Source organism: Phaenicophaeus curvirostris, chromosome 6 (genome assembly GCF_032191515.1).
Source record: "Phaenicophaeus curvirostris isolate KB17595 chromosome 6, BPBGC_Pcur_1.0, whole genome shotgun sequence".
In the NCBI taxonomy this organism is placed as follows: Eukaryota; Metazoa; Chordata; class Aves; order Cuculiformes; family Cuculidae; genus Phaenicophaeus; species Phaenicophaeus curvirostris.
The window spans coordinates 38,698,188-38,718,005 of NC_091397.1; the positions used below are offsets into that span (position 1 = coordinate 38,698,188).

At 39.7% G+C, this 19,818-nt stretch overlaps 1 protein-coding gene across 1 annotated transcript in view; it reads left to right on the plus strand.

The window, feature by feature from the left end:
- Positions 1 to 19,818, plus strand: part of BMPER (BMP binding endothelial regulator) — a 152,049-nt gene that overhangs the window by 84,492 nt on the left and 47,739 nt on the right. Inside the window, exons 10-12 of the mRNA XM_069859833.1 lie at positions 874 to 978; positions 6,133 to 6,178; positions 14,880 to 15,209. Of these exons, the coding sequence (XP_069715934.1) occupies positions 874 to 978; positions 6,133 to 6,178; positions 14,880 to 15,209 (481 nt within the window). The remainder of the gene's footprint in view (positions 1 to 873; positions 979 to 6,132; positions 6,179 to 14,879; positions 15,210 to 19,818) is intronic.

Consider the following 19,818-nt stretch of genomic DNA (forward strand, 5'->3'; position numbering starts at 1 on the left):
GAACGTTTTGTTGAGGTGGGCACATAATTGTTCACAGCTGTCTTGTTGGACTGCCTGCTTCTGTCAGGTCTATCCTCACCCTTCTCAGCAGCCCTGCAAACAGAAAACATGCACATATTGGCTCTAAGCAGGCTAGTGCAGGACTGTAAGTGGGTGAGACAGAATGTTTTAGGAACCACATTTGGCAAATGCAGCGCTATATAAAAAGTAGCCGGGGCAGTTCCACCGGCAATCCTTCCCAAGTAAGCAGGGACAGGAGCAAGAGGCATATTTTGCTCTGCACCTAACACTTCAAGAGCCATACATTGACTGTTTTACCTGCTCTGCATGTGAGAATTTGAGCACTGTGTGTCTTCTAAACATTTTCAGATGTTTAGCAGATCAAGTATCTGTGAAAGTGCTGTAAGTAATCTAAATTAGAATTCATTATTCGACTGTTCTTGCCTTAAGTCAAAATGATGCCGCATCTGGGAATAAATTCACTATATGCTGACATCTTAATCAAATACTTTCACGTGCAACAACTTAAAGACATCACTCAACCCAATGGATCAGGTTTTTCTAATTATGTGAGCTTAGATGAAAATTTGTGGTAGGTGTGATCCTCATACACATACTGGAGAGAACACAATGTGAACAATCAGGACACTAATGAAAAGTACAAGTATGAGGGCCAAGGAGAAGAAAACCATGCTGAATTTGATCTTTATCTTTGATCTAACTGGCCATGGACACACACTTCAAAATACTTTAGACTAAACAATGACACAGTGCCAACAGGGAAAGTCATCCTTTTCTTGTGCAATGATACATTGCTGAAATAGCTTTCTGTTGCCACCCCAGCTGATACTATATCATGTTCCATTTTTGCAGGATGGAGAGATGTGGTCCTCTGTAAACTGCACCATCTGTGCTTGTGTGAGAGGCAAGACAGAGTGTCGCAAGAAACAGTGTGCTCCAGTCAGCAGCTGTCCTCATGTGAGTTTCTTAAAAGAGCAGAGTTTTTTTTTCTCTTTTTTTTCTCTCCACCATTATCTTCTTCAGTGTTTCATGGAAGTGTGTGCATGGCAATGGAAAGAGGGGATCCTTTGGCATATTAATTTAGGCTGGCATTTCCCAAGTTTGCTGCTTTGAACATGGTCTTCCTGCCTCTGCCCTTGCTCTGAAGACTCTGTGCTCCTTTTCTCCTCTTCCATTTAACTTTCTCTGTCCCAAGTATCTGCACTGTAACATCTCTTTCACATACATTTAATAGCTTTATAGAGTGCTGCGATGACTGTGCTAATATTTCAAGAGCATGCATATTGTTATGGCAAGCCACAGGATGTTATTGTACCTGCATTTCTCCATGCAAATCAAGCTTAACACTTGGTTGAAAATGTAAATTATACAAGGCAAAGCAGATGATTTTGGTCAAGCCACACTGCTTTCTCTGACGCTGCAGCCTGAGTATTTTTTATTTGAAAGTCTGAAGTGAACCCAAAGACTGGTGTAATTGTAACTTTTCTTAATTGCCTCAAAAATTAGCAGTACTCGAAACTTTGAGCTAAAGTCAGCCTTTGTTTCTTGAATTTCTGTCACTGACAAAATATTTTGTTTTAATGGCTCAAGCTTTCAGAAGAGGGAGCTCTAAATATCACCTTGTATAGGGGTAGATCTTTGAACAGAACTGCAGAAGAGAGAGCCAAGTCATTAGCATTACACCTTCTCAGCGTTTCCTTCTCCATCCTGGAAGCCAGTGGGGAAAATATGAGTCACAGACATCTAGGTGTAAAATTTTAAATGACAAACTCTAGTTTGTAAAATTTTGCATGTGTGAACTTTTGACAGCCAGAAATGGTGGTAGAATAGCAAACCTGTACCTTGTTGCTCCCTGTTCTGCTGTAATAGTGGGCTACAAAAGTGATGCTTGCATCCTTAGAAGAGGGAACATCCTTCTCCTGTCACTCTGGCACTCACTGCAAAGGGCAATTCTCCTGTAAATGGGCCCCGTGTGACATGTTGCATACATCTTAAGAATGTCAGTTGAAGTGGCTTCTAAAACAAAAATGGTGGTGAGTAAAAATTCACTGTCCACAATTCTGCTGCAGAATAACTGACTGACTGATGAACTTATTCAGTGCTGCTACACAATTGTCCCAAGTTTAACATGAAGTCCTAAATTGCCCAAGATCTCAGAGCTGAGTTCTCAAGTAAGGTCCTTAGGGCTGAAGAGACCAATTTTGTTACCATACAGCACCATTCCCTCCAGTATTTAACGAATCAACCTGCTCCTCGGCTTAACATGGAGTCTACAACTAAGTGCATGCGAACCCACCCTTCTCCACAAAGACAGATTACATTTCTGTTCTTCCAAGCTGAATTGGAAGGACAAGTAGGAGAAAGCATGTAAGCTCTGGAGTGAGATTTATTTTCCTATTTCAAGTGGGTATCAAGTAATTTTAAAGCAAATAATGTATGCTAATGGATTTAAATCTTTTACTTTTCATCTGTGCTCCGCTCCCTTTGATGAGATATTCTGTCACAAATCTATAAACATTAATTAAACACTCCACATTATTCAAGATAAAGATATATTACTGATTTTGATACTGAAAGTCTAGACATCATATATAGAGTTATGGTGCTGTCTTTGCAAACTGTCTTTGCAAACTTTGCAAACTGGGGTTTGAACTCCATTTCTTTTTACTCTTCACAATATTTCTGGCAGTAAGCAATCTCTACTGGCTATTGGAGACTTCTGTGGAATAAAAGGCTGTTTAATGTCCTTTAGGGTGTCAGGCCACACAAAGTTATTTCATTAAAGCTGTGTTATGATACACACAACTGAGTGTGAAATGACTGAAGATTCACAAGGAGCTTGCAGTATTATTCCTTGACTCCAGTGCTTTACCGTGCAGTCAATTCACTTTGCATAATGTGGTTTTTTTGGTGACTGAATATTATTTGCTTTATCAATGTAGATTCTGGCCAATCATTTCTTAAAAGGGTGGGTTTCAAAATAATTCTGTAGAAATTTCCAGTATTGTTCAACCATTTGTGTTCTTCAAAGCGTTGGCAGGCTGACATATTTTCTCAGACTGTTTCTGCCATTTCTCTAATTTTCTCTGCAGGGCTATGCACATTTCTCTGTTTCTTCTATTCTTTTCTTTTTTGAGCATATAATCCTGTATCTTTAATTACAGGAAGTGGCTGTCTTAGCTGCTTTTCATCTGCAGTGGTGGCAGTGTATATCAAATTCAATCCCTCCTATAACGTTAATAGTAAAATCAGTCCTTCTTGGGCTTTTAATGAGCCTTGTGGCTTGTGTTTACTGTTTCTTACTTTCTGACCACTGACAACATATAGATATTCCCTCTCGCAGTTACCTGGAATGTCAGCCTGCAAGGTGCAGTACATGCTGGTCCCTGTCCAGCAAAGATATTAAGTGTTTGTCCTGTCCTGCTGAAGTCAGTAGGCCCTCCATGTGTGCTTAAACTTAAACACATGCTTAAATACTTCATAGGGGCGTAGTAATCTCAACACTTGGCAAGACAGAGTTTCACAGATTCTTTAGACCTTTACTTACCTGATTTGCTATTCACTTGCTCTAGCCTTGCTCCAGCCTCTTTCTTGCATTGTGCCTCTTCCATTACCCATCCTTATAATTTTCTGCCTCGCTCCTCTTCTTACGCATTTGCATTCCCCACTAGAAATGTAAGCCTGTGGAAATGGTCAGTGGTCATGGACGTGTTTCTTTTTCTACTGCTAAAGGACAGCCTGGTGAATTTTACAACATACAGCCTTTTCTGAGCTCCAAGGCTGTGCAAAAGTTAACAGAATTAAATTCACAGCATTTGAAGACATTTGCAGAGTTTCATTATGTAGGTAAATTTTGAACCCGTGAACTTACAAGTGAGTTGCAAATTTATTCAGAACACGTTCTCCTATCTCTCGCACAGACTGCATTTAATGTTATACACATCTGTTATTATTACAAACAAAAAGTTGCTGGTTTTGCTCTAGTGCCAAATGAAGCACAAAAAAACCAACAGCTGTTGCTATTGCACAACCAAACAACTCCCTTCCCCCGCTCCATTAGTCGTGCCTTAAAAAAATAGAAAATAAAAACCTCAGACATAAAATTGAAAACCTCATAAAAAAAAAGAAGAAAAATCGCAGAAAATAAATAGACTCAAATGTGGTCTGATTATAAATATTCATAGGGAAAAATGGGATCACATCACTTAGCCCACTCCTAAGGGAACCCTCAATGCTAATGAACTCTTGCAGCACATGTTAGCAATAATGGGTTTCCTTATTCTACAAGACAAAAACAGGATCTTGGGCCAACATGGTGGCTCAAGTAACCAGCCTCAGCAGGCTGCCTTGGAGATTCCAATTTCACTTGAATTCTTGCCACTTCCAGCTTGGCTGATGATTTCAACTCTTCTGTTGAAATGGAGAGGTAAGGCCATGCAGTGCAGTGTGTGGCATTTAGCTGCACATCCTCCATTTGTACAAGTAAGTGCTGCCCATCTCCAAATTTCTTTGTAGTTTTAACAATTCCTCCTTTAACGTGTTTTGTCCTAGCAGGTGTTTGGCAGGTCTCCTTATTGCAGCCTTGTCCTTTGCTATTCTCTTTGCTCTAGGGCCAGATGTCATAAGCATCTAAGCATTGCCCACACTGCTGTTGAAACTGTGATCCAGCCTTTTACTCAAGTCTGGGTGTGCTGGAAGTCTGTTCATATGCAGATGCACATTCAAAGACAAGCTTACACTGAACTTTTATGCCCTGCAGATGATGAACCTGAGCATGCTCATCACCAAGCTCTCACTCATGCCATCTGGGCACATCTAGCACAAGCGGGATGGAGTGTGCTCCACACCAGTCTCCTGGCAGATACTTGGAGTTCATTTCCCCACATTGTCAAAAATTGGCAGCACAGTAAGCAGAAAGGCAGTCAGCAACAAGACTTGCTGCTTATACCAACTTCCCCACTTTCTGCATAGACCTGGCCTGTTTTCATGAGCTTTTCTGCACTGTTGAGAACATTGATTTAGCAGAGTAGCACAGCTCCATTTGCTCACTCTTGCTGGCCACTCTTTGCCCACCTACTTGTTGGGGAACTGAAGCAGTGGTCCCACAAAGGGGACTTTCTCTGTGTTCCACTACTGTTAGAGCAAAGGGCTGGTGCTGGGGAGCAGCACAGCTCCATATGCCTCTTCTTTCCCTCTATGTGGGGTGAGTTCCAATATCACCATAAGTTCTACTAAAACTCACGCCAGTTTTTACTTGGAAAAACACATCTTTCACTCTGAAATTTTCCAGGCTTATTCTCTAGCTTGATGGTTAGCTTTAGGGAATTTAAGTAAAATCAGATACAACATCTTTTAATTTGATGAAGACTGAAAAGGAGCATGAAAACACAGAGACATGCCTCCTGCTTCTAGCCAGCCTTTTATAAGACACAACCATAAATAAAATTGACCTGGGTAGTCTGGTAAATAAAGACTCAAATCTTTTGTCCATGTTATTATAACTAGACCAAATTATTTGCTTTTAGATGTTGCACGTCCTTGGATACGTGCCCATTAACTTCACTGGGGAGGCTGGTCCATGACTGGTAAAATGAATTGGTTAGAGATACCACAAGATTCAGCCATGAAAGAAATCCGACCAGACTAGATCTGTACTAGTGCCTCACTCCTTCCTTCATTTTTGTAGGAGAAATGAATGATGTGGGGGAAGTGTGGAGCAGATAGCCTCTGTGTGGCGATTAAAAAGGTGTGCGTAGGAAATGTATTGTATATATTTTGGGAGGTGAGGGAGAGGGTAGAGATCTTGTTAACCCCATGACTAGTCTGCTTTAGATATCCGTGAATACATGAGTCCAAAATTCTCTCACACTTTCTCTAAAGAGAAAAGTGGTAACAGAGAACCCTTTTAGTATTTCATTTCTTATGAGACTGCCAGGAAGCTCTTTGAATAGTTCTGTCTGTTTTTAGCACCTGATATTTGAAGCTGTAACCAGGGCATTGAGTTCAAACACAACTTGAACTATTTTCAAAGGCTTATCCAGCCTTACAACATAACAGAGTCATTGCTCCAAAAACTCTTTCATTAAATCAGCCTGTCTTTCTCCCAATTAGGGTAAAATCCTGAACAGAAAAGGATGCTGTCCTATTTGCACTGAAAGTAAGTTCTTTCTTCACATACTTTAAATTCTTTTTTATTCTTTCAAAGAAAATAAATGTAGTACAGGTATGTTTGCTTTCTGCCTTCTTTTTAGAGGTGGCTAAAGGGCAAGTGATTATTGCTAGACACAGATTTTGTCTCCTATAAATCTGTAAATTTAAAATAAAATGTCTGGGTATTTTATTTGTTTCTTTTTTTTTTTTTTCCAAATGACATTAGTTTTGTCAAATCTGAGGTGCTGCTTTTTGAAGAGTGTAGTTGGCTTGTGAAATTTCTGGGTAATAAAATCAGCAATTGAATAGACTTGTAACTTTTAGGACTGGGCACCTTCTGTACCTGTAAATAACAGCCCAGCTATGTGTTTATATAATTGAACATCTTTTCACACGATTTGTAAGAGTTAATAAAAGGTGTGCAGAAATCTGAGACACAGTCTGGGGCAGCAGAGGAAAGTACATTAGAAAGCTGTCCTTCTGTCTGTATGTTGTTTAGCTCAACCATCATCTTTTTATCCCTTTTTTTCAGGAATGATCATCCTATGACTTTACTTGTGTTCTGTCCTAGTCAGCAAAGCACTTACACAAATACTTATCTTTAAGCTTGTCCTATTTATCAGTGGGGAGACCTGTCTTCACTGAAGTTAACAGGATACAATTACGTATTTCCTTCAGGACATGTTCAAGTATTTTACCAAATAGGGACAGACTGCTAAAATGGGGTTTCATGATTTATAGCAAGGCTTCTGAAAAAAGGAAAAGTTTTTTGAGGAGAGTGTTTCTTATTCTTTTGTCTAAAATCAAATTGGTTTTGTTGGTTGACTTAACTGTGGGTGCTGTTGCATTGTATAAACTCCATATGCTAAGTACTTGTTTTTCCATTCTGCAGCTCAGTTATTTTGAAACATGTAACTTACGATAAAATAAATCTAATTTGGAAGTCTTCAGTATAAAAACGAAATTAAATACAAATGGCAACCTCAGAAACACTTGAAATAATACTGAGCAGAGGGAGAAATTAAAGGGGATTCAAGTGACCAGCAGTTGATTTCTCATTAGTTGAGTTTCAATGGAGAAGAAATTTGCATAGACCTCTGCTGTTCTTCTTGAACATGACCTGTCATTAGTGTCAAGAATTTATTGATCTCTATCTTGCCTTTGTTTTTTTGTTTCTATCTTATTTAACCTTTCCCATTCATCCTTTTATAATATGAGAGTGGGAGGAAACGCCCTCAACTGTGAGGGGTAAAAGAAGACAGTACAGTGGCTCCTTCAGAAATGCTGCTAGGAAATGATGACTTCTGATAATTTTTTCATGGGAGAAGGAGGCAAAAAATAGATTTCTTTGGAGTAAAAATAACTAATCTAGGAGTCAGGTTACCTAAAAAGTCAGAACTTCTTGATTATATTGTCATGACTATAAGACATGAAATTAATGGCAGACTGTTGTTGCTTGTCCTCCTGCCCCACAGATCTGTAAAAAGCCTGGCTCCGTCTTCCCAATAACCTTCTCCTAGGTGCTGGCAGACTGCACTTTGGGCTCCTTGAAGCCTTCATGATAAACTCCCTTACTCCCTTAGCCTCTTCTTATGGGACCTGTCTGCATTGCACTGACTGATTGTGAGAGTGGGAGGTTCATTGTGCTGTCCTGCAGTGGCATGCTTTTCTGTTGCACGTGTAACAGCGGGTTGCTTTTTTTTGGAGAGATGTCTCAACTATGGACCCATTTAATATACTGAGGAGAGCTGATACTGAACTGATTCTAAGCTTTTACTATTAAGAGGCTGTTCCCAGCTTTTAAAAGGTAGTGTAATTTAAATGCCCGCTGTCATACAGCAGTGGTAGTCATTTGCATTTTAACAGTTGCAGTAACTGCTTCCACCTTTGTGCCAGAAGTGCTGTAAATCTTATCAGGACATAAGAGAGGCAAAAGACATAAGGATTTCAGATAATAATTACAAATTTTGCTAATTCAGCCAATTCCTGATGAGATAAGATGTATGTGCACAGCCCTTTCCCTCACCCACCCACTCATGTTGATCCTCTCTCCACATAATAACACACCAGACATTTCTGGCAATCCAGCAGATATTAATTTTCCAAAGTAAAAACAACATAGGAGGTACAAGAACATACTGTACACCGGAGAGCTTTGAGCACAGTTTAAATGCAGCCAATTTCTATGAAGTGGGTCAAACCCAGTCACGTTGTTAACGGATACACTTTAAACTGAAAAAAAAAAATAATCAAAGGATTATTTTCAAAGCAGTTTGTTGCAGAGGAAAAAAGTACCACATCTCCTAAAGGGCTGAGGAGTCTCTTTTGTCTACTGTTGCTGAAGTTGACTATGGTTAGTTTTGGCATGTTGCTGTTTAAGCTCCATGGCTGGTGTACAGTTATCACTAATTAAACACAGTGGTCATACCAGTGGAAAATTCAACAGTGTAGTTTATCCTGCTGTAAAAATGTAATGAAATGTACTCTTTTGGACTTGATTTAGAAAAGTCACCACTGACGTCAATTCCATAAATTAGTAATCCTATGTTAGACCCAGGTCATTTTCATATTAAAAAAAGAAAACGCTAAACCTGAGTTCAAATGACAGACTGCTCTCAACTCCAGAAAAAGATGGGAATTTACAGTGGAGATTAAATCTTTGTTCTTGACAAAGAAGAATTGATAGGCCTTGCTGAAGTTAGAGCATGCAGTATGAAAGCTCCCTACTGCAACCAGGCAGGTATATTTTAATCACGATCAATAATCCTAATATAGTCATACCCAAGCCATAGTGAGACTTTATGGATGAAGTTGTTTTTTTACAGAGTTCGTCACAAATCGTTCTGCACCTTTTCTTAATTGACAAAATAGCCAGTGGAGCTAAACCAAACTCAAGAGCATTTGGACCTTAGGAGTAAATGGCTGGTACTTCCACCTGCTCCTGCATCCTTTTAATGTGTTCTTATAGAAATACTGGAAAAAAAGTGTTAAAGAAGGAAAAAAGATGTGTTTGTGCATGGTAGGTACCTCTGAGAACAGGGAGTTGGGACTAAAGGACCACATAGGCCCCTGGTGGTCCTGTCCCTTGCGTGATTTCCTTGCCATGGAGAAATACAGAAACGAAAAGACTGTAATTGTTTATTCATACTGGAATGCTGTTCATGATTTACCTCCTCAGCCATTTCAGCCATGATGGTCTACTGTATAAATATGTATTTGGACAAATTGGAATAGCAATTTTACTTATGAAATATACCATAAAGACTCCTGTGGAGTTTTTGACACCACACCTTGTAATGTATATTATATCAAGCTGCACTGTGCAGCAGTTAAGAGGAAAGTGCTCTAAGGCTATGCATTTTTTACAGAAAAGCTAATGAAATTCTATTCTGTTTTCAAAAGTTAATAATGTGTTCTGTTTGATTTAGGGCTTAATTCAGCATAGGAGCTAATTGCATTCAAAGTTTCATTTTATTTTTAAAAAGCTGAGATCTTTTTGAATTATAGGTGTGCAACGAGAACACCCTTAGCTAGTAAACTTGTATTTTTTCCTCCCTTTCCTTACTTAGAAAGTGTCCAAACCAATTTTAGTTATAATTTAAAGTATATTTTTCTTGGCCACTCTTAACTAGCTACAAACCCAGAGGAGTGTGACCAGACATCTGGACATCTTGGACTTCAATTGACTGCTCTGATCTCCTGAAAAAATAAAACAAGCTATTCCATGAGCACCAGAGCTAACAGAGCCTGGTTTCCTATGGATTTGTGTCCCATTTCCTTTATATCCCAACAAATAATAAACCCAGCTAGAGACAATATATCCTGTGGTTGCTCTGGAACTGCAAGTGTGCTAATGGCCCGGCCAATACACTCATTCTCTCTGGCTGGTCAGAATGTGTGTGCTAACTGTCTAGCTTTCACCAAGTGGTATCTATATATCACCTTCCTAGAAAGGCTAAATACTATGTAGTGGGTGGAGGCATTGGGTGAAAGGCAGAAGGGTGCTTCGTGGCAACTATTTATTTCAATAAGGGGTTCTTATCTTTACTCAGCATACTACTTACTAGAAATCAGTTGTCTTTCAGACTTTTATTCCTCTATATTGGCAAAAAAGTTTGTAATTTCATAAAGTAATTTTTTTTCCTTGTGAGAGTACATTAAGACTTGGGGAATGTAAAAATGTTCTTTTCCTTGCTGTTGCTTTTTCAGCTTCCTTTTTTTGGTACAGATAAATGTGTTTTCGAAAACAGTGCTTCTTGCCAACAGTTACCTTCCCAGTTACCTTTTCTAATGAAAGTCATTATTTCTTTTGAGTTGGGGACATGATTTGTAAATGCAAGGAAAGTGTGCCAAGGAGTTCTATAGTATTCACTTTAGCACCTGAATACTATTTTTATTAGTTTGCAAGTAAGCTGTAGAGATTTAGGTGGGAGCTGAGTAAAATGCATGAATCACTTATAGATTAAGATTGTCAAATGTAGAAGTGTGAAGTCCATATTTAGTTGCTTAAGAAACAAATGTGAAAACTGCTGAGCTCCCAGAAGCCTTTAAGAAAGCCAGAAGTTTGAATATTGATTTGGGAGCCTAAATGTATGATTTCCAAATGAGGTTTAGAGGTGTTTGTGTTATTTCCCAATAATGTTTAATCAGAGTTGAGTGTCTTAGGCGCTTTGCAAATCACAGCCTCCTGAATATAGCTCTGAAGTTCTCCTTTGAAAAATCTGTTTTTCAGGGTCAGAGAGGGAATGGGTATATTTCCTTTCATGTTCATGTGTAGATGAGCAGAAGAAAACATCAAAGATCATGAATGCCAGGTTCAAATCAAGCAGTGGTATTTTACGCACTTTGCCTGAGGATGGATGCTAAAAGCATTTTTGCATTCAAGGGGAGATGGAACAAATTCACAGAAAAGTCTATCAAAGATTATTAGTGAAGAGAAGCCATGCCTACTTCTGAAAGTTCCTAAACTGAAAATAGTTGGAGGCTGGTGGAGTTTTAGGGGAAATATCGTATATAATTGCCCTTTTCTAACCTTACTCTAGACAGCTGAGAAGCACTAGGAGTATCTACAATAATCTGGGAACAATTTGCTGTAGGGAAAAAAGGGGAAGAACCATCACCCATGACTCTACACTGTGTTAGCACAAGCAAAATTCAAACTCCAGCGTTGGGGAAAGTAACTTTGGTGATGCGGCAGCACCTCTCCATCCATTGCATCTTGACAGAGGACCAAGTCACACACAATCCTAACTAGAGGACCAGTGCTTCCAGTAGATTTCATCCAAAAGGAAAGACTGGTTTGTTTTGTTTTAGAAAGAGGGAGCAGAGGGGGGTAGAGGGAAAGAAGCAAACATACAAGTCCTAAATATGGCAGGAACTCTTTTCATGTTGCCTGTCTTTTGCAGTCTTGTTACACCCAGTATTTAAGGTTTATTTCTAGGCCGACCAGTTCTTCCTACTGGCAATGCCTGAGTTATCACACACACTCTTGCAGGGTGTGGATTTTTTTTTAAACCCTGCAATTTTAGCAAACCTTTCAAGAATGTTATACATAGTGATATCAGAGAATCAATTATTCAGAATGTTTTTAGGTAGATTTTTTCCTTGCCCCATTTCCTTGCTTATTAAAGAAAACAGTGACATTTGGATCAGACGTTCAGCTATCCAGTCCAAAACACATTCTTTTTTTATTTTAACTGCACTGCATCAAATTGACATGTGATGTGACATGATGTAACATAACATAAAACAACATTACTCTGCATAACACATTAGAAATTAAAAATAAATATTTCCTTTGGATCCCACTGGTACTATCAATTTTAGTTGCACATCTCTAAATTTTGTTTTTTGCTCTTGTGTCTTGCCTCTTAGCCACTTGCTTAGGTGAAGAACCAGCCTCCCCTTCCTGATATGTTAGTTAATAACATGTGTAACATGTCCACACACTTGGCCTCTATAAACACAGATAAAAACCAGTTCTATCCTCTGAAATCTTCACTCATGTTTTGGCTGATATTTTTGTTGATAGTTTCCTTGCTTTTAGAAAAGTTGTCATTATTTTTAAGAAAAAGTAAAGCCTGAAAAAATTAAATAGCATCTGAGCAGATAATAAAATGTATCTTAATATTCATCATGCAGATAGTTACATGAGTAAATAAGGAAGCCAGAAACATCTTAGATTTAGTAATGGTAAAGTCAGATGGTTGCCATATAAAATCTACAGTGGTTTTTTTCCCACTGGCAAAACTTATGTTTGTAATTAAAATCTATACATTTCCTGCCAGTTTATGAAGAATCAACTAATTTTTTTATGAACTTTAGAAAGCAGTTATTTATGTCCTCATTGGTATCAATAAGGAAAATGAGATTCACAGAAGTGCATGTTTTTAAAAGAAAAATCTAAATATCTTTATCTAAATATCTTGGTTTTCAGGCTCTATTTAAAGTCTGTTGGGCCTGATTTCCAGAGGTGTTGATCAAATGTTCATGTTGAATTCTAAAGGAGCTGTCAACATGATGTTCTTGAGAAGTTGAAATTTTTGGTCCGTAGTTGCCAGACGTGGTAAAGAGGCATAATAATGATGCCAAGACTGGTTAGTGACTTTTAGCTAAAGAAGCATGCATCAAGTTAGGGGTGAAGTACAAATCTGCCAGGTACCACCTCTGTGATGGCACCTTACCACACAGTGAGGGAGACTGAGGTTAGGCTTTAAGAAGACCTTACTTGCAGTAAGGGCAGCTGAGCACTGCAGAGGTGGTTGTGGAGTTGCTGTTACTCCTGCTCTTTAAGGGCAGGCTAGATAAACATCTGTCAGGACTAACATAGGTACAGGTGATTCTGAAGTACAGATGAAGAAGGTAAAGGTAATGTCCTCTGAGGTCCCCTTCAGCCCCGTTTTCTGTGTCTTCATTGAGTATCCTTGAATGCTCTTTACAGCTAGAAAAACACCAGAAACATTATAGCTGCTTTAGCATAAACCCTGCTGAGAAAGGTGTATTGCATAGCCAGAGCTGCATTGCACTCCAATGAATGAATTCCCTGCTTCTCCATAAGATCTATGTCCCCTTCTTTTTTGTAGGTTTGAATTTGTCTTTTTTAGCTGCCTTTTCAGGAGAGCTATTGTTAGTTAGATTTTTTTTTTTCAGTGCACACATTGTATTCTCTATTTCTCCCCATGCCCCTCCTTGATTGGGTTTTATTCAATTTTGTGGTTTGGTTTTTTTTTTTAATTAGTGCAGTTTACAGCTCTCTGATCACTGAGTCACATTTTGTTACTGCATGATGTCCCCTCTCCCCCTCAAAACAGGGTTCCTCTTGCAAAAACAGCCTCAGCCCATGGGTATCCAGCTGGTAATAGCAGTGTGCATTTCTGTTCCTTGAGACTCCTTCTTCCAGGAACAGCAGCAACGAGATGTGGTTAGGACCTATTGTTATACCAGAAGGCTGCAATGCAATAAATTGCTGGTCTCTGATTGAGAGGCAAGTCAGCTAGGTAACAGCAGGGTAACTCTACACCATTGACTTGAGTATAGAAACATTGTTCTTTTCATCTGTGGCTTCTTGAAGCTGCATATGGCTACAAACAGCAATAAGAAATCTTCCATTTTTAATGATGCAAATGATTGATAGGGATAGCATGCCCTTACAGAGTTGTTGCATCATGCTAGTCACATACTACTGGCTTTTATTTGGTAGCATGGCAACAATAGCTACTACAAGTCAGTTGTGTATAGACAACATGTATGAAAGCTTGTAACACTAATTAAAGAAGCTAATTCTACAGATAATTTGGGAAAAAATATACCTAGTTTATAAATTTACAATATTTAGAAGTGTGTCTATGTAAAATACAGACAGACCAGGTTGTGTTAAAATTGTCTAATAGCCATTCATTTAAGGGGAACACCCTTGCCTAACTGGTGACATTAAAATTAGCCTCAAAAATATACATGTGACATTTTGAATTCTGCTTCTGTTAGTAGAATAGGCATTGCTCCCACAATACAACTTAAGTGTCTGAGCTCATCCCAGGGGGATTTAACTGAGAGGAATGCCTATAGTCTTAGATACTTGTTTGTGCTCCTAGAGCTGGCAGCAGAAACACAGGCTCCTCCAGAGACTAATTCCCCCCATATTAAAAGAAATGTCTAAAACTGGTGAGATGGAAGACTTTCTAGTCACGTCTGTTTCTTGCTGTCAGTGAGAGGGAGACTAGATGAATTGCTTAGACTAGACGTTTTGGAAAGCTGAAGCTAGTTGGGAAGGCTCCCATCACTTGTCTCCAGAGACATGTGGGCTCTGCAAGCACAGGACTCTGCTTGTGGGTCTTGTGTTTTCTGGAAATGAAATTATTGGAACAATTTCCCAGGCATTGTAATAAACTAAACTGTTTAGGTGGTATATTATGTTTAAGGGACCAACACATAGGTGGGAAGATGTGTCTTTTGTTCTGAGCTACAGGCCTTCCTATGCTGCCCCAAGGCTCAATTGGCATTTGGTTCCCACCTGTTTTGAGAAAGACTTCTACTAAAGCCATGAAGCTACTGTTTTTCAAAAATATGTATTCCTAGTGGGCATCAGCCAAATCGGCCTTGTAAGGCAGATAGATTAGGTGAGAGCGACATCCTCTTAAGTTCTTATCTACTGCTTTTTTCAAACTTTGATTGATCCTCATATGGCGCTTTTGTTTCTCACTCACCTGCAGAGCCTGGAGTTTGCACTGTATTTGGAGACCCTCACTACAACACTTTTGATGGACGGACATTTAACTTTCAGGGAACATGTCAGTACGTTTTGACAAAAGACTGCTCCTCCTCTGCCTCGCCCTTCCAGGTGCTGGTAAAAAACGATGCCCGTCGGACACGTTCTTTCTCCTGGACAAAGTCAGTGGACCTTGTATTGGGCAGAAGCACTATCAGCCTCCAGCAGCACCTCACAGTGAAGTGGAATGGGACCCGTATCTCACTACCTTGCGAGACACCACAATTTCAGATCGATTTGGATGGTTATTTGCTGAAAGTGACAACCAAAGCAGGTAGGACAAACGTGTGCGTTTGTGTGTATTCTCCCTGAAGAACTTCTCAAGTGCAACATGAACAGCAGTCAGTAAAAAAAAACAACAAACCACAATAGTGGTAATAACTGTACTTAAATCTTTGAGTTTCAAGACTTTGCAGAACGTCTGCTAAACAAGGTTTTATTCTGCAGGTGACAATTAACTGCCTGTATAGACAAATGTGTCATGATTTTTACTTCTGGTAACTTAAGAGTGGCTTGTGCAGGGGTCATTGTTTGATACTTATAGATAAGGACAGAGAGCAGAACAGTTCTTAAATGCAACATTCATATTTTTCCCCAGTTGCAGCAACATACCTTACAGTCTAAGTCAGCAATAATATAAAATCATAGTGACTAATGGCTGGAATGAGTTTAAGCTGTTGAATTACATACACATTTCTCTGCGGCTACCCAGCAAAATGGAGATCCTGGTTTGAAAACCAAGGCCTAATTTGCTGTTCTGTGCCATCTTGTTGGGCTTGCTTTGTGCTTGAGTAAGGGTTTGTCTGCAAGGAACAGAAAGTCCACAGCACTAGAAGTAAAAAGGAATAAGAAACTTCAGAGGATCTGGTACCTTATTTGTAGAAACAAAGAGGGGAGATAGCAGGATGTCGTGTCTTTTGAGTCCTAGAAAATACATTAGTTGTCAAAATGCTAAACCGGAGGGCTGACATTGTTTTGATAAACCGTTCTGAAACTATAGTGGCCTTGCATAGATAAATACCGAGGGGAAGTTTAAAACTTCCTCATTAGCATGTGTTGGGTACTACCGTAGTCCTGAGAGATTTCACTTACACAGTGAAGTACTGTTTCAGTGAGAATACTATTTACTGTTAATTCAATTAAATGCTATGTGAAAGCACTGAAACCAGTCTTTCTTATGAAGTGATATGGTCACAGGTGTGATGCATAGTCATACTCATAATCTAGCATCTTTTTTTTTTTCAAGAGGGATACTAGCAGCCACTGTTGAGCTGAGAATTTAGACACCTGTTCATATAGCCCCTGGAAATTTAAGTCTGCATAATGTGGATCCCAGGTCTGGGCTCATTCCTCAAAGTGGCAATGCAGATTTTTGTGGCTGTCTGTAAAACGCACACAAGTTGACCATTATTCACAACTTCTAATTAAAAGCATCTTGAGGGTTTCTCTTTGCAGCCAGCTGAATGCTATGAATTCTGGTGATGTGGATTTCATTAGCCAACCACAGGCCAAGTAAAGGTTTTCAATTGAAGATGAATGACAGCTAATCCTGCTGCTATTCTGTTTGTCTCTGGTGCAAACCTAATAATTGGCAACACGCATCCTTGTCTATGTGTTGGCAGAGGGAGGGCAAACATGGCATATGACAACATACCAAACAGTGTGTAATCACTGCAAATTATACCCTAAATAATTCCTCCCCTTAATGGAGCAGGATCAGGTTTCTCTCACTGAATGCAGCACGATGGGCCAAGTTGTCCTTTCCTCAGCAAGTAAGGCCTGGAAAGCCACAGAATAGCACAGCTCCATTTCGCTGGGAGAGGACAAGAAGCAGAGAGGCTGTAGAGAGCAGGAATGTGCTGAGTAGAACTGGTTTAAAGACAGACTTCTTGTTCCACAGGAAATTCTGAGTGCCAGGGGGGAAAAAATGGACAATTTTCTCTGTTTCAGAATGAAACATAGATCTTTTTAAAAATATGTGCTTTCCCAGTGTAGGGTGAAAAAAAAGAGGAGGAATGAGGAAGTAATGAAAAATAAGTGAAACCGCTATACTAGAAGCAAAATTCAAAGTAGAACTGGGTTGGGAAGTGTAGGGTCTGGGGCTTACAGCTCAGCCAGCATTCCCACGACTTTTGATTTTCCTGGGAGCTGAGCTGGGACAGAGCTGGGAGCTGAGCCCTGGATAAAGCAGGGGAGCCCAAAGCTTCAGGAAGCCTTGTGGTCACTGGATACAGGGCAATCTGCATGGCAAGGCTGCCCTGGAGTTGCACACCCTGAGAGTCTAGGCTTCCAGGCAGCCCACCAGGCGAGCTGGCAGGAAACCAGCTTGGAGTCTTGCCTGTGCTGTCTTGGAAGTTCAGTGAATCCAATATGTCTCCCTGAAGCATTTAGGTTCTGATGAATTGGCATTTTCCAGTGAAAACCTGTTTTGCTGCTTAATTCCTCACCAGCTGTAGCCCGGGATGCCATGCAGCAGCAGTTCTGGCACCCTGCACTTGCAGGTACTTCATCATGGGTGTAGTTGGGATGGTGTTGAGTCCTCATCTAAAATTTGTGTGTTAAAGAGATGATAGAGCAGAGGGCTGTTGTTTGTCTGTCTTGTGCAGACACATTTTTTTGTGGTTCTTTTTGTGCTGATCTTTTGCACAAAGTCACTTTGCTGGTGTTTTCTGTAGTACTTTGGCACTAGATCTTCAGGGAAGAGTTGCCTGCCAGTTCCTGAGGATGCCTTTACCATGAAATATCATGCAGAACAATTGATGTGAGTTCCTAGCATGGGGAATTCAGTGTGTGATGTGCATAAATCCAGAAGGATTAGGTTTTTTTAAAAATGCAATAGAGCATATCATATGCCAACTTAAGAAATCAAGCAAAAAGTTATTTTAGCATCCTTCAAAGGAAGCGGAAAATTGGAAAACCCTAAAATGTACCTCAGAGAATATTCCTTTTCTCCATATCCCCAGATGGGACAGATGCTGCATCTTTTGACTTGACATCTCTTGGATTCTGATCATTGTCCAAGTGAATAGGAAACTCATCCATTTTGGGAGGGAAGGAAGAGAGGTATAGGCACAAAGAAATTCTTTCAAACAATTTCTGTCCGCCAAGGAGACCATTTCAAACATTGCTCTGTAGCATAATCCCATCTGTCACAGCCCTTGTTGGTTTACAGAAACCAGCTGAATTTTCTGCTTGTGAACAAACAAAAAAGCACACACTGCGCAGTGCAATCAGGCTCCAACAGAATTGTCATGCGTGTAGGAGTAAATACCCTTCCTCTTTACCCCAAAATGGAATAACTCCATTATGGGCAGAAACCTTTAGGCTGTTCATCAAAGCTAGAAATTACCCTTCCATCTGAGCAATTACAGCAGAATATGGGGTAAGTAAACAATACCCAGTTAGAGGAAAATCCATCCTTTTGTGGTACTTAAACTGTGAGTCTCATGAATCAAATCCAGTAATCAAAGCAGGTTTCTCAAGATTAAAAAAATCTGCATTTTTATATACTGAGGCAAAAAGTCATAATTTCATGTTATTCTTGTCTGCATATCTAGGGTGCACAGAGGTACATGGAATGTGTAGCTTAACTCGACATTCACAGAGGACACACAAATATTCAGGATAATTTTAGAGTTTACCTTTCATAGTGAACGTGAGGGTTTTTTTCACTGAAAATCGGTAAGTCTTTGCTTGAGAAAAACAAAGTTGTAAAAGGAGAATTAAGATGGAACCATCTTCTGTGATTCTGCTTAATGTCAGCAGCTTCTGAGGGTACTTGTTTGGGGAAGCAGTAGAACATTGTGTTAAAAACTGTAGTTATTTTCTGAAGAGAGCTCTCTGAGAATTTGGATCTTTATGTTTCAAGCTTTGAGCAAGTTTATAGGATTCTCAAGTCTGAAGAAATCTTAGTTTATAAATTAATGGTGAGGTTTTTCTAGATGTCAGCATGGCAATGTTAATCTGGTGTCTGCAAATCAAGCTGTGTTTTGTTTTATTCAGCATTGTCAGAAACAAAGACAGCTGGAGTTTGAATTTGTCCGGCAAGGATAATGTATAAAGCTGCCTAAAAGGCAGTTTTCCTCCTTGCCACTGTGCTGGCGTCACTAACAATTGAAGTCTTACCCAATTTCTCAGTTGTCTGGGTGCAAACTGCCTTTAGAGAAGGACACAGTGACCCTATCCTTGCTGGGTTTATTAGATAATTTGAAACTGCTTTCAGGCATTGTCAGATCAGGACATATTTGTGCTTTCATTGCTAACCTATAGTAACAAGAAAACATGATGCAGTAGACTGTACTGACCAGTGATACAGAATTGTCTGCACAAACTTGCTGGGTAAATAATTTCCCAAACTCTTGGTAACAAGGTGTAAATCACACAAGTGACAGGACAGTATGTACCAAGGGCAAAACACCCCATCTATAGCCAGAATTGCTGTTTGAGCCTTACTCTGTTTCTGTGTAGCATGGGTAGGAATTGTCATAGGAAACAATGGGATGTGTTGCTAAAAGAAGTTCAGCTTTGAACTGAGTCACTGGTATGTTAATTACTTGCATGAGGATAAGGCAGGATATGGGTCGCATAGTGACAAGCACTGATTTACAAGAGGAAAGGGTGTTGCTAATCTATCCCACACAGCAAATGTAGAAAGCTGGTGCTGCACTGTGGAATGGCGCTGTTTGGTAATCTTGGCCAGGCAGGGAGAAGAGGATAGAAGCTGGACTATCCTGTTTAAAATCAGGTCCCTGTGTTTATCCTTAAGTAACTGCTTCACATAGGCACTTTATGCGAATAAATGAACATCAGCAAATTATTTGTGGTCCTCAGATGCAGGGTTCCTGCAGAGATGTGAAGTCGTAGTGCTCATTAGACATTGGAAA